The sequence below is a fragment of the Pezoporus flaviventris genome, unplaced genomic scaffold (genome assembly GCF_033815535.1).
Source record: "Pezoporus flaviventris isolate CSIRO_AGI_PZ_B2104156 unplaced genomic scaffold, CSIRO_AGI_Pfla_v1 ptg000012l, whole genome shotgun sequence".
NCBI classification, from domain to species: Eukaryota; Metazoa; Chordata; class Aves; order Psittaciformes; family Psittacidae; genus Pezoporus; species Pezoporus flaviventris.
In genome coordinates, this window is record NW_026892560.1 from 1370730 (window position 1) to 1383734 (window position 13005).

The following is a 13005-nucleotide window of genomic DNA, read 5'->3' on the forward strand; positions in this document are numbered from 1 at the left end:
TAGTCAAAGTGAGCCCCTTTCTCGGCAAATGTTTCCCAGTTTCAGCTGCTTTGTGTTCTTGAAACCATCTTGCTCTTCCCTTGCAGCCCCGTGCTCTGCAGCGGCTGGGTGCTCGCATCCTTGCCCACCCGCTGCCCATCACCTTCCCGAAGGCAAGCACAGACATCTTGAACACCGCACATCCAGCACCAAGTCTTGCCACCCGCACAGGCAGGAGCATAGAATCATAGAACCGATCAGGTTGGAAAAGACCTTTTAAGATAATCAAGGCCTAGCAGTGCCAAGGCCACCCCTAACCCATGGCACTGAGGCCTCGTCTCCACGGTGTGTGAACACTTGCAGGGCCGGAGCCTGCAGCCCTGCCCTGGGCAGCCTGTTCCAATGCCTGAGCACCCTCTGGGGCAGGAATTGTTCCTCAGCTCCATCTAAACCTGCCCTGGTGCAGCTTGAGGCCGTTTCCTCCTGTCCCATCCCTTGTTCCTTGGGAGCAGAGCCCAGCCCCTCCTGGCTCCATCCTCCTCTCAGGCACTTGTAGGCAGCCATCAGGTCCCCCCTGAGCCTTCTCTTCTCCAGACTGAGCCCCCCAGGTCACTCAGCCCTTCCCCATCACACTTGGCCTCCAGGCCCTGCACCAGCTCCGTAGCACTTCTCTGGCCCTGATCCAGCACCTCAATGTCTCTCCTGTAGTGAGGGGAGACCCCTTTTATCCCTTTGCAGTTGCCCGGGTACGAGGTGACCTTCACATTCCCTGGAAGCAGGTTCCAGCAACTTGATCCTCCTGACCTGGGGCTGGCGGTGCCATGAGCTCAGCTTGGGCACTGCTGCCACGCTCTGGGAGTCGGAATAGCACTGGGGGTTGGAGGTGGATGGGGATTGAAAGTCGATGGGGATTGAAAGTGGATGATGCTGCTCCAGGGGCTTCCCGGGGCTGTGCCCAGCGGCACCACTGCCACCTTTGCAGCCTCACTCATTCCTTCCTTGCTGGCAACACTAGGTGTGTCTGTTTGCAGAGCACCCACAATGCTTTGAAACGGCCACGATACAAAGGAACAGCATAAGAACACAAGCCATAGGCCAGACCTGCACCTCTGGCTGAGTGAGAGGTTCTGGAGCTCTCCCTTCCAGCAAGCCCCCACCACGGAGCAAATACGTGGTGATGTCCAAAGGGAACTGCGGGTGAACTCACTGGTGAGAATGGGGGCACCTGATGGCCAAGCTCTCTTACTGCTGGGAGGCCCTTTGGGCTTCTGTTGCTGTAGGCTGAAGTTAAGTTGATCTGGGTGAAGTGACTGAAGCTGTTGATCTTGGAAACAGATACGAAGAGCTTAAGGGGAGCACAGTCATACCCACATGGCTAAAGCTACTGAGGACCCTGAATGGCCTCCTGTAAACTAAATACCCACCAAAAAGCCATCTGAGATTGTGCTTTGGGAAGAGATAAAGGATTCACAGTGCTGGTGGGAATGGGGAAGGGGGGTGTGTATGCTCCCTAATTGCAGGGGGAAGGAGCCACCAAACCACCAAAATAAACCCACAGATGTGTTTAATTAAAAAAAAAAAAAAAGATCTTTGGGCTTAACATGTGGTTGTGTTGGGCACCCTTTGTGGGATTGGAAAGGTTTCAAGGTGACTGAGGCAGTTCCCTGGCCTTGGGCATGCCCATACTTGGGTGCTGGCATTGGTGCTAGGTGTTGGGAGAGGATAAATTCACCATACACCATCAGCCCCAGCAGCTCTCCCAGCCCCTTCCACCATCCTGCACCAGCATTATTGTGCTGGCTCCTGACACTGTGATCCTGAGCCAGGGGTGCTGGGATGTTCACCAACACTTTCATTTTTAATAGCAGGAAAACCTTTTCCTCCATCCTGAGTCAGCAGAAAGGATTTCCCTGGGTTTCCCTGTTGTGGCTTTGGCTGCACTCTCTGCCCCACAGGAGTAGGTGAAAACCGCCAATGCCACACTGCCTTCCAGGGAAGAGCTGGCATCTCCCTTCTCGCAGGAAAGCACACTTCCAGCACAGCCCTGCATGTCTCTGGGAACAAGCTGGAAGGAAAGATGTGCTTGAACTTCTGTGGTTTGCCTCCTCTTTCATCATGGTGCCCACCAGCTGGCAGCACCGCAGTTACTCTCCACCTTTTTCTTTCCCACTTTTTAGCTTCCCTTTTTTTTCCTCTATTTAGAGCTTGCCTAATGGTTTCTCACCACAAACACCGCTGGCAGTGCCTGGGAAACTGGTTTGCCAGGAGAGGAGCTGCACTGAGAGCTCAGGAACATCGAGCAGCAGCACTGTGGGCCCCATGGCCGGGCCTCTAAGATGACATTGACAATGAATGGGGGATATGCCAGTGCTGGAGAACCTGTGCGCAGATTGCTCAGCTCTCCCGGAGCCAGGTAATGGCTGTTTCGTTTAATAGCCAAGAAATGGTTTTGTGTCTGAGCAAGATGATCACCAGATGAAGTGCCAGCCAGCACTTACTGTTGCCAACACCCTGCTGCTCAGGGGTGCTCTGGGAAGCTGCTCGTGGGGCTCAGTGGAAGAACAAGCTCAGAGTTGACTTTTCTGGGGCTGCAGGAATGGGGCAGTGCTGATTGCTCCACTCCCAGGGAGTCCCGTTAAAGCAGAGGTGCCCACGCACACCTCCGGGGGAGTTGGGGTTTGTCTGCACCCGTTCCAGTTTGCACAGCAAAGCCCCGAGGCAACACGGAAGCCACAGAAGCATCCCGAAGGATTTGCAGCCTCGTACTAGGCTGGAGCTGCGTGTGAACTTCCCAGAACCCTCCCGGGGAACACAAGCGGTGTCCGGCAGCCCGGTCGCAGGCGGGTGCCCGGCGAGGCACGTGTCGATCCTGGGCTCTGAGCTCAGCTCCGTTCACGGCGGGCCGTGCCCGGGCAGCTACCGGGGCAGGTCCCTGCCGGCCAAGGCGCTCGGACCCGCGGCTCTGTCGTTCCGCCGCGTCGGGCACGTGACGGGCTGTCGCACAGCGGCGGGTGCGCACCGGGACCCCCGGCCCGGGCGACGCCGGGGGCCCGGGGACTGCAGAGTCGGGGCACCGGGACACGGGAAGTGCGGCACGCGAGAGAGGGGCTCCCGGGTCCGCGGGGTGCGTGGAGCCGAGCCGCGCCCAGCTCCGCCCTCCCGCCGCGGGAATGGTTCCTCCCGGCCCCGCTCTCCCACTCCGGCGGGTGCTCGGCGCCGCCGGGCCGGGCCGGGCCGGGCGTGGTTACGTCAGGGCTGACTCCGCCCCCCGCTGCAGCGCCGAGGGGCGGCCCCCGTGTTCCGCGCCCGCAGGAGCCGGCCCCGGGGTGGGGGCGGGCAGCGTCCTGCGCCGCGCCGAGCATGCGAGAGCCGGCGAGCCGGGCTGCAGCGGCCGCGGTGGCGGAGCCATGCTGCTGGCCTCGGCCGTGGTGGTGTGGGAATGGCTGAACGAGCACGGGCGGTGGCGGCCCTACAGCCCGGCCGTCAGCCACCACATCGAGGCTGTGGCCCGCGCCGGGCCGCGGGCAGGCGGCAGCGTGGTGCTGGGCCAGGCCGACAGCCGCCTGGCGCCCTACATCATCGACCTGCAGTCCATGCACCAGTTCCGCCAGGACACCGGTGAGTCGGCCGGGCCGGGCCTCCCGCGCTACCCTCGCGTTGATTTGCGCCGCTCGACCTGGCTGCACGTTGCACCGGGCCCCCGGTCTGGCCTTGCTGTTGGACGGCGGCCGGGGCGCAGCACTACCCGCGGCTCTCGGCTTGCAGGGTGCTCTTGGCTTCGGATTTGAGTTGCGCCGCTCGGTGCCGGCCAGCGGGGCCGGACCTTGCACTGCATCGTGCTGACCGCTCTGCAGTTTCACCGCACCGCGCCACCGGGCCCAGCCAGCGCTGCCCGCCCTGGGCCCTCGGGCAGCCCCGCGCTGCCCTGCTCGGTCAGGTGCTTTCCTGCCTGCCACCATTGGTCCGGAGTCGTTCTGCATCCCAGGGCCCTTGTTGCATTGCACTGGTTGGTGTGGATTTGCTTCGCTGCCAGGTCCGGTGTTGCGTGGCGCTGCCAGACCTGGGATTGCCTTGCACTGTGTTGCACAATGCTGTGCTGCCGGGCCCCATACTGCATTGCCTAAGCCGGAGCTGGGCTGTACTGCGCTGCCTTTCCCAGTCCTGAATCACATTGTGGTGCCTTGCCCTGCCTTACATCCCTTCCATCCCATCACCCACTCTGCCATCATGTTGCTGGCTTTACTGTGCTGCTGGGTGCTGCACTACATTACACTGCTTGATCCGGGATTGCACTGCCCGGTCCCACACGGCACCTGGATTTGCCTTGCACTGCCCTGTGCAGCTTGCCCTGGAATAGCACAGCTCTGCTTCTCTGTACCCAGCACCATGCTGCTGCCGAGCCCTGCCTGATGCTGCCTGAGCCCATGCTGCCTGGCATCACCTGCTGCCAGCTTGTGTTACGCCATCCCGCCTCGTCCCCCCCAGGTGCTTGTCATATCGTGTGCTGCCCAGCCTTGCCTGTGCATTCCTGGTCCCATATGGGGTCATGCTGCCTGGCCTCCTCCCTGCTGCACCTCCCTGAGCCCTGTTGCACGCTGTGGCCTTTTCCTTTCCTGCTCCACAGCCCCTTTGTGTGTGGAGCCTGTCCTCTGCAGACCCTGCCCAGGCCGTGTTCCACCATGCCTAGCTGCCTCTGCTACCCTAGGGCTGCCGCCAACCCCAAAGACCCTGTGCTATGCAATTCTTGTGGGCTAAATTAAGGCATAGGCAGGTGGGAGGTCCCCAGGGTGATGGTTTGGACAGGTGAAGCGGTATTCGGTGTGTGGGGGAAATGAGAAGGCACTGGGGGGGTCCACAGGGTAGGGTGCCTGGAAGGGCTTCCAAAGTGGTGGGGCATGTATGGTCTTGGATGTGGGTCACAGGCATCCATGGGGGAGAGATTGGCGCAGGGGATTTGTGTCCCCCAGCATATGATGGCCACAGGGAGGGGACCAGCCAGTTTCCTCGTCCCTGGGGCAGGGGGTGTTGGGTGCTCTGGGGTGCTGGGCACTCTCCTTTGTCCTGCTTCCCCTAGCAGCCCCGGGGGCTGGTGGGGACCCTCCCCTGCCCGGGGGTGTGGGGATGAGGGAACTCTGCGGCAGGGCTGGGGGCCAGCCTCTGAGGGCTATTGTCGCCAGGAAGGAGGCCTGAATGGGGGATTGTTCTGTGTCTCCCTGGGTTGCTGGGGATGTTGGTATTTTGGGTCATTAAACAGCTCTGATTTGGGGGGGGGTCGCGACCCTGGCAGGGCCTGAATAGCTATTGTCCCTTTTCTTCCCCTGCTGAATGGGAGGCCGGCTGGCCACGCCGGTCTGGGGGAGCGCCTGGCATTCCCACACCACCGCGCGGGGACCGACAGATGCCACATGCCGCTGCTGCCGCCCTTCCCGCCTCATGCTGGATTAGGATAAATTATCGTCCCACTCCCCTCTGGCCCTGCTTTGTGCCACCAGTGCCAGCAGCTCTTCTCCCCTGGTTGTCCCTTGGCAGGACAGGAACAGTGGTCTGGCTTCCCCGGGGTGCAGCTGCACCCCATTCTTCATAGCAGGGTGCTAATGTAATTAGTGCTAATAAACAGCTTTTTTTTTTTTTTTCCTTCCTTTTTAGCCCACTTTCTCGTGGAATGTGTTCTTGTATTGGGTCAGGTGGTGGTGACTGCTCCCAGTGGAGAGGTGGGGGTAAAAAAGACTGAAATTCTTGCAGGCTGTGCAAGACACGTGGTGAAAAGCTGAAGCAGGCGACTTAGTATTTCTTCTCTTTGAGCCTTCTTGTTCCTGCTGCTGGCAGTGGGGCTGAGCCATGGGGGTTTGCATGAGTGTGGAGGCAATGATGCTCATGAGCTCATCCCACCCACTAACAAACAATTCTGGGCACCAGAGGCACGCTCAGGATGGGACCCCAGGGCTGAGCCTGGCCACGTTCTCCATTGCAAGGCTCAGAGCTGCTCCTTAAATCTTTTGTTACCCATCCTGCTCTGGACCTGAGAGGGAGATGGGGCCATGGCAGGCACTGCAGGTGTCTGGTGTCTACATGCCTGGTTTCATCAGGCTCCCATGGAGGGCCCTGGGAACAGGTTGGATTGGCCAAGCTTGTGGTTCTGTTTCCCCATCAGGGCTTGGGCTAGGAGGGCAGCTGCCACAGTAGACCAATCTGGCCTTCCCTCACTGGGTGCACCCCAGTGCTATGTGTTATAGAGCCATGGGGCTCCCTGGCCTTTCAAGTGTGGCTATGGCAGGGCAGTTTGCAGGCAGCAGTGTGGGAGCACCAAGGCACATCAGTCCCCTGGCAGGGCAGAGACAGTGGCTGAGCCAGGAAGCCAGAAAACTGTCCCGTCCCCCTGTGGAACAACTCTGGCAGGGCAGGTTGGGGTGGTTTTGCTCCCTGCCTGCAGGTGGATGCTGGCGCCAGGGCCTGACAACCTCTCTCACCCTCCCTCAGGCACTATCCGACCTGTCCGGCGCAGCTACTATGACCCATCTTCAGCGCCAGGCAAGGGAGTTGTCTGGGAGTGGGAGAACGACAGTGGGACGTGGACGCCCTACGACATGGATGTGGGTATCACCATCCAGCGTGCCTACGAGAAACAGCACCCTTGGGTGGACCTGAGTGCCATTGGCTTCTGCTATGTCATCGACTTTGCCACCATGGGCCAGATCAACCGTCAGACCCAGCGCAAGCGCCGTGTTCGCCGCCGCCTTGACATGGTCTATCCTCTGGTCTCAGGCACCCTGCCCAAGTCACAGTCCTGGCCGGCCAGCCCTGGTGCGGCAGCAGCCCCCCCAGTTCCAGCCTGTGCCTGTCCCCAGTGTCTCCTGGTCATGAGTGTCAAAGCCACTGTGTCAGCTGCTGGCCCTGGCACTGCCACCCTGCAGACCCGCAAAGTTCCCCCTGCGCCACCCGCCACCTCCAAAGCAGCAGTGCCAGCCCTGGGGGCCAAGGCACCGGACAGCGTGGCTGCGGTGCGTGGCTCACTGAAGCCGCTGGCAGCCCAAAGCAGCCGGCGCCAGGCAGGCAGCACGCCGGCCTTGAGCTCAGGCAGCACCACCTCCAGTCCCCCTGGCGCGGGCAGCAGCAAAGCTTCCCGCCCTGGCCTTGGCACCCTGAACCGCAGCCACCTCCAGCGCCTGGCCATCGCCCAGTCCCGTGTCCTCATTGCCTCTGGGTGAGTCCTGTCACGTGCGAGCCAGAGGGTAGCTGGGGGAAGAACAGGGTCAGTGTGGGTTTTGGGTTGGTTTTTCCCTGGGGCACAGAGGGGCAGCAGCCCCTGGGGGCTCCCTGCTGCAAGGGTGTGATTGCCCCCGAGCCTGGTGGGAGATCTCATGGTCTCCAGCCTCCCGTGGACAGAGAGCTCTGCTGGGCCCCTCGCCTTCCACACTGGTGCCTGGGGACTGAAGCAGGGATGGGGTGGCTTCTGCATCTCAATGAGTAGGTTGAGGCTGCTCTTTCTCTCGGTGGCAGGGGATGAGTGGGGGACTGCAAAAGGCCCAAAGAAAAGCCATTCAGAACCTATGAGAAGGGGTCCCTCCAGACCCCCACCCTCTGAAGACATTTTTTTCGAGGGAGTGGGCATTTAATGAGCCTGTTTCTCTCCTTTGTCTGGCTCTGCCATGAGCCTTCTGTTGCAGCCTGCCCCCTTTTCTCTCCCTCTCCATCCTCCCCCTTCCCTCCACTCCTGACCTGGGAAACTTTCCCATGGAAGAGAGCCCTAAGGGGAGGGGAGAAAGAGCTGTGGCAGCAATGTGGCCATAGGAGAAAAGAGTTAAAAACCAACAGACCGGCCCAGGGAGCAGTGACAAAAAGGGGCTGTGAATGGAGGCGCAGGCAGGGTTTCTAAAGAGTGAGAGAAAAGGCGGCAGTGGGGCAGGGGGGCATGTCGCCCCATTGGGGGATTTTCTATTTCCAGCCTGTTCAGTTGCTCAGGCAACTATTGTCTGGCCCTGGGGCCTGTGGGGCTGTGGGTGCCTGCTGCCAGCCCTGATGTGCTCTCTGCTGGCTCTTTGTAGGGTCCCCACTGTCCCTGTGAAGAACCTCACAGGCTCTAGCCCCGTCAACCCAGCACTGGCAGGTGAGGGTGGGGTGACTGATCCCTGTCCCCAGGGGGAAGTCAGCCCCAGCTGGCTGTTTTTGGGGGGAGCATCTGGGGTTCTGGGTGCTGCTGGGTGATCAGTGCCGTTTCGCCCAGGGATCACAGGGATCCTAATGAGTGCAGCCGGGCTACCTGTCTGCCTGACGCGGCCCCCCAAGCTGGTGCTGCACCCCCCTCCTGTCAGCAAGAGTGAGATCCAGTCCATCCCTGGCATCTCCCACTCCTGCCGCAAGACCACCAAGAAACAAGCCAAGAAGGGTAAGAGGAGCTTTTCCACTTGGCTTCCCTACCTGGTTCCCCTATCCCCTCCTGCTGCTCCCAGCAGTGGGTTTCCCCCATGCTGCCATCTAGTTCCTCTGACTCTTGCTCTCCCGCAGGTAAAACTCCAGAGGAAGTACTGAAAAAATACCTGCAGAAGGTGCGGCATCCGCCGGATGAGGTGCGAGCAGCAGGGGCTGTGCTGGGGTGTCCTGGGGTTCTCTGACCCGGGAGTAGTGACTGGAGACATGGGTGATGGAGACATGCCATGCAGTGGTCTCCCACTGCCACCTGTGGCTGTGCCCTCTCCCCATCCAGAGAGGGTCTCTGTGCCACATGCAGATGTTGGCCAGCCCTTGCAGCCACCCAGGGGTGGGTGCTAGTCCCTGCGCAAGAGCTGGGCAGCTCATCGGCCCCGTGTCCTTGGTGAGGCTCTGGCTACATCCATCCTTCTGACCCTTCTCTTCCACGCAGGACTGCACCATCTGCATGGAGCGCCTCTCTGCACCCTCTGGCTACAAGGGACCCCAGATGGCCATCAAGCCTGACCTGGTGGGCAAGCTGGTGAAATGTGGCCATGTCTTCCACCTCCACTGCCTGGTCGCCATGTACAACAATGGCAACAAGGTGTGAGACTGTGGCCCTGCTTGGTGGCTGTGCTGAGGTCCACCTGCCCTCAGCAGGGCAGTGCACAAGTCCTGGCGTGCTGGAGGGCTCAGACCTCCCTGCTCTGGTAGGGAGTTTAGTTTTTAGCAGCAGCAGGACTTCAGAACCGTTCGGTCACAAACCAGGGTCGTGCAGGTGTTTTTCCCCCACTGTGCCCAGTTTTGCATCCCTGCTTTCCTCCTCCTTAGTGAACTTTGACCCCTGTGTGTTTGAGCAGAGCTACCTGGTGTCTGGTGCCAGGCAGTGCTTTTCCAGCAAGTGCTGGGTTTTCCTGAGCCCCCTTGTGCTCGAAGTCCTGAGGAAAATGAGCCGTTGTGCTCAAAGTCCTGAGGAAAATGTGTTAATGCGTTTCACGTGGCTTGAGGAAATTGAAATATTTCCTACCTTTTCCTCTTTGAAATAAAAATGTAAAAAAAACAAGGCAGAGGTAGGGAAAGTAGCAAGGGCTGTGAAACTGGTGAGGAAGAGAAACACAGACCTTGGGGGTTTGGTTGCAGTTGGGTCAGTGTAGCAAATTTCTCCAAGCCCTACCCCTGCATCCCAAGTGCTTTTGAAATTACTGATTTCATGAGAAAACCATCAGCCTGCGCTGCTCAGGGATGACGTGTCCAGTCTGGCTCATTGTTGGGAGATACCGGTTTCATTATGTTCCCCTCTTCTCTCAGGATGGAAGCCTGCAGTGTCCCACCTGCAAAACCATCTATGGGGTGAAGACGGGGACACAGCCCCCAGGGAAGATGGAATATCACATTATCCCTCATGCGCTGCCTGGCCACTCTGACTGCAAAACCATCCGCATCATCTACAACATTCCCCCAGGGGTGCAGGTACGTCCCAGCCCCATGCCCAGTGGTGTATGTGTATGGTGCCCTGTGGGAACTGGTGGCCCTTGTCATGCCTTGGCTTGGGGCTCTGGGTTCAATGATGTCTCAGGAGCTGCATGTCCATAAGGATGTGGGAAGTCTGGGGTACATCTGCATGGAAGCGTTGGCCCTGTCTGCTTAAATGGCACGGTAGCAGGCCGTAGAATTTAGGGTCGCTGTGCTGGATCATGTCCACCTAGCACAGAAGCAAGCAGCTCTGCATCCACCGAGGTTGTGGGTTACCTTATGCCCAGAGCATCCCTCTGAGATTCAAAAGGATTTTGTTCTTCCAATCCACACGCTGCAGGGACCGGAGCACCCAAACCCTGGGAAGAGCTTCACCGCCCGTGGCTTCCCGCGGCACTGCTACCTGCCAGACAGCGAGAAGGGCAGGAAGGTAAAGGGCAACTGGGGTGGCCCGAGCCAGCCAGGGCACACTCAAGGGTGTATTGAGGCAGAGAGGGAGCAAGCAGCTACTTGGAGCATGGGGAAAAGCAGATACGGCTTATGTAGGCAAATCTGGGTGGAGGTTTTCCCCACAGCCCACCCATCATGCTCTGCAGGGGCCCAGTGATGTTCCTATGCACTGGGGGAGCTCTGCAGCCTGGTCCACTATTCCGGTTGGGGTAGGACCCTGTGCTGGGATCCCAAGCTCCCTGGAGGGCTTGGCTGTGGGTTGCTCATGTTGCCGGGGTGTACCAGGATGATCAGGCATGCCCTGCGCAGAAGTGGGTGCTCCCTCCAGTGTTTGCCTTGCTGCCTGCTCCAGCTCTCCCCTCCACAGGTACTGAAGTTGCTGCTGGTAGCCTGGGACCGGCGCTTGATCTTTGCCATTGGGACCTCCAGCACCACAGGCGAGTCAGACACGGTGATCTGGAATGAGATCCACCACAAGACAGAGTTTGGCTCCAACCTCACTGGCCACGGCTACCCCGACATCAACTACCTGGACAATGTCCTGGCTGAGCTTGCGGCCCAGGGCATCACAGAGGAGAGCCTGGCACAGGAGAAGGACTGAGACCACAGCAGTGAGGCCAGGGAAGGGGCACCTGTGCCACTCCCGAGGATAAACCTGCTGAAGAAACCCACCTGGGTGCTTTGCAGGGAGCACCTGGGACCCCTGCTCCTGGTGGCACCCACCCAGTGAGAGCATCTGTAGACTGGCTGGGAATCTGAGAGAAGGTCCTTTTGGACATCCCCTTTGCTCCTGTGGGAAAGCCTTGCCCCACAGAGCTGCAGGGCTTTACGCTGGCCCTGCCATCCCCTCTGGCTGGTGTCCTGTCCCCCCTGCTGCTGTGCCAAGGGCTTGGGGGGTGCCAGATTCCCCTCTCTTCTCGTCCATGGATGGTCCGAGCTTGGCTTGATGCCGCTGGCATCCATCTGGGGTTGGGACCTGGCCTGGGGTGGGAGCGGGTCCATGGGAGTCCCCTTTGCTCTGCCTTTTCCCTCAGCCATCTGTTTGTTCATTTGTCCTGTCTGGTACCTCCCCACTGGTCTCCTGTGTCCATGGAGGTTGGGGGCCCCGGTCTGCTCTGGCTGGCCCCTAGCCCTGTGCCCTCTTCTCCTCTTGGCTGTGTCTGAGCTGTGCCCTGCAGGGTTCCCTTGTCTGGGCTGCCCCCATCCTGTGCCAGGGAGGGAAGGGCAGGGTGGGGGGAGAGGGGGAGCATGTTTCCTGGCCCATCTCCTGCCCTCTGTTTAGTGGGTTCCTTGAACTGTTCGTATGGGGGAATCCCCGCGGTGAATTTTTATATACCTCGTGTTTGGGGGTTTTCGTATATATGTACATATAGGTGGTGGCATTCTGTGAGGTTGCCTGGGGGGGAGAATGCAGTGCTGTGGCCAGGCTTGGTGGCACTTGGGGTGCTGAGGGGACAGGGGCAGCACTGCTCCCCTACTGTGGAGACCCCCCACCCCAAAGAGGGTCTGTGCCCCATGGTGGGGCTGTCATCTGTGGGTCACAGTATCACAGTATGCTAGAGATTGGAAGGGACCTCGAAAGATCATCTAGTCCAATCCCCCTGCCGGAGCAGGAACACCTAGATAGTGTTACACAGGAATGTGTCCAGGCGGGTTTTGAATGTCTCCAGGGAAGGAGACTCCACAACCTCCCTGGGCAGCCTGTTCCAGTGTTCTGTCACCCTCACTGAGAAAAAGTTTCTTCTCAAGTTTAAGTGGAACCTCTTGTGTTCCAGTTTGTACCCATTAGCCCTTGTCCTATCATTGTTTGCCACTGAGTAGAGCCTGGCTCCATCCTCGTGACACTCCCCCTTTATATATTTATAGACATGGGGCCAGGTGCAGGTGGGAATCATTCCCCTTCCTGCTAGGTCCCAGCACCATCCCCAGAGACCCCTGAGAGGGGGAGGCAGCCGGCAGTTAATTGTCACTGATTTTGGGCTGGGGCCAGGGAGGGTGGCATGGGAGGACATTATGGGTGATAGGGGGTTGCATGGGCATCTTGGGGTTCCTGCCAGGCCTTGGACACTTAATAGGGCCTCTCAGAGCCACCTGTGAGAGGGTGCTGAGGAGGTGCCGGCAGTTCTGGGGGTCCTGTGGGGCACTCCCTGTCGGTGGGGTTGACTGTGTTCATGTCCCTGTCCCGCAAGACCCTGGGATTTGAAAAGTGGGACCCTGGGGTTGGAGAATGGAGCGGGAGGCGGTGCCCACCACTGCCCATGCTGACCCCAGTCCTGCACTGCTGCTCCCAGGGCTTTGGGGCTTCCTTGCCCGTTTTGTTGCATTCCCCTCCTGGTGTTCCTGAGGGGTCACCTCACCCCCCCCCGTCCCTGGGGACAAAGCTGCGGCGGGGAGGGGGGGCGTCCCGCTGTGCATCGTTCTGTTGTCGTGGCTGTTTTAACTCTCCCCTCGTGGGGGTGTGTTGGTCCCCGCCGGCCGCCCCACGGAGCGAGGGCTGGGGGTCAATAAAGCAGATGGTGGGGATGCTCGCTGTCCCTGCACGGCCTGGCCTCTCTGTTGTCTTCTGTCCGTCGTCTGTGTGGCCAGGTGAGCGAGGGGGCACGGCAGGGAGGGCCCGGCACCCTTCGTCCCCTGATGCCCCTTTGCATGGGGCTGACCCCAGCCTTCATTAGCATGGGATGGTATTTTCTACCTCAA

The 13005-nt window shown here is 59.7% G+C and overlaps 1 protein-coding gene across 1 annotated transcript; it reads left to right on the forward strand.

Moving 5' to 3' along the window:
- Positions 1 to 3259: 3259 nt before the first annotated feature.
- DTX4 (deltex E3 ubiquitin ligase 4) lies at positions 3260 to 11648 on the forward strand. Its single transcript, XM_061451044.1, has 9 exons — positions 3260 to 3597; positions 6457 to 7180; positions 8022 to 8083; positions 8201 to 8362; positions 8482 to 8543; positions 8837 to 8989; positions 9694 to 9855; positions 10199 to 10288; positions 10676 to 11648. The coding sequence occupies exons 1-9, from the start codon at positions 3387 to 3389 to the stop codon at positions 10907 to 10909; spliced, it is 1860 nt and encodes a 619-aa protein (XP_061307028.1). The 5' UTR covers positions 3260 to 3386; the 3' UTR covers positions 10910 to 11648.
- The last annotated feature ends 1357 nt before the right edge of the window (positions 11649 to 13005 follow it).

Excerpts from the sequence above, each read along its gene's own strand:
- DTX4 (XM_061451044.1), top strand. The coding sequence starts at position 3,387 with ATGCTGCTGGCCTCGGCCGTGGTGGTGTGGGAATGGCTGAACGAGCAC. Across the intron at positions 8,084-8,200 it reads CGTCAACCCAGCACTGGCAG|GGATCACAGGGATCCTAATG; the intron begins GTGAGGGTGGGG and ends CGTTTCGCCCAG. Across the intron at positions 9,856-10,198 it reads ACATTCCCCCAGGGGTGCAG|GGACCGGAGCACCCAAACCC; the intron begins GTACGTCCCAGC and ends CACACGCTGCAG.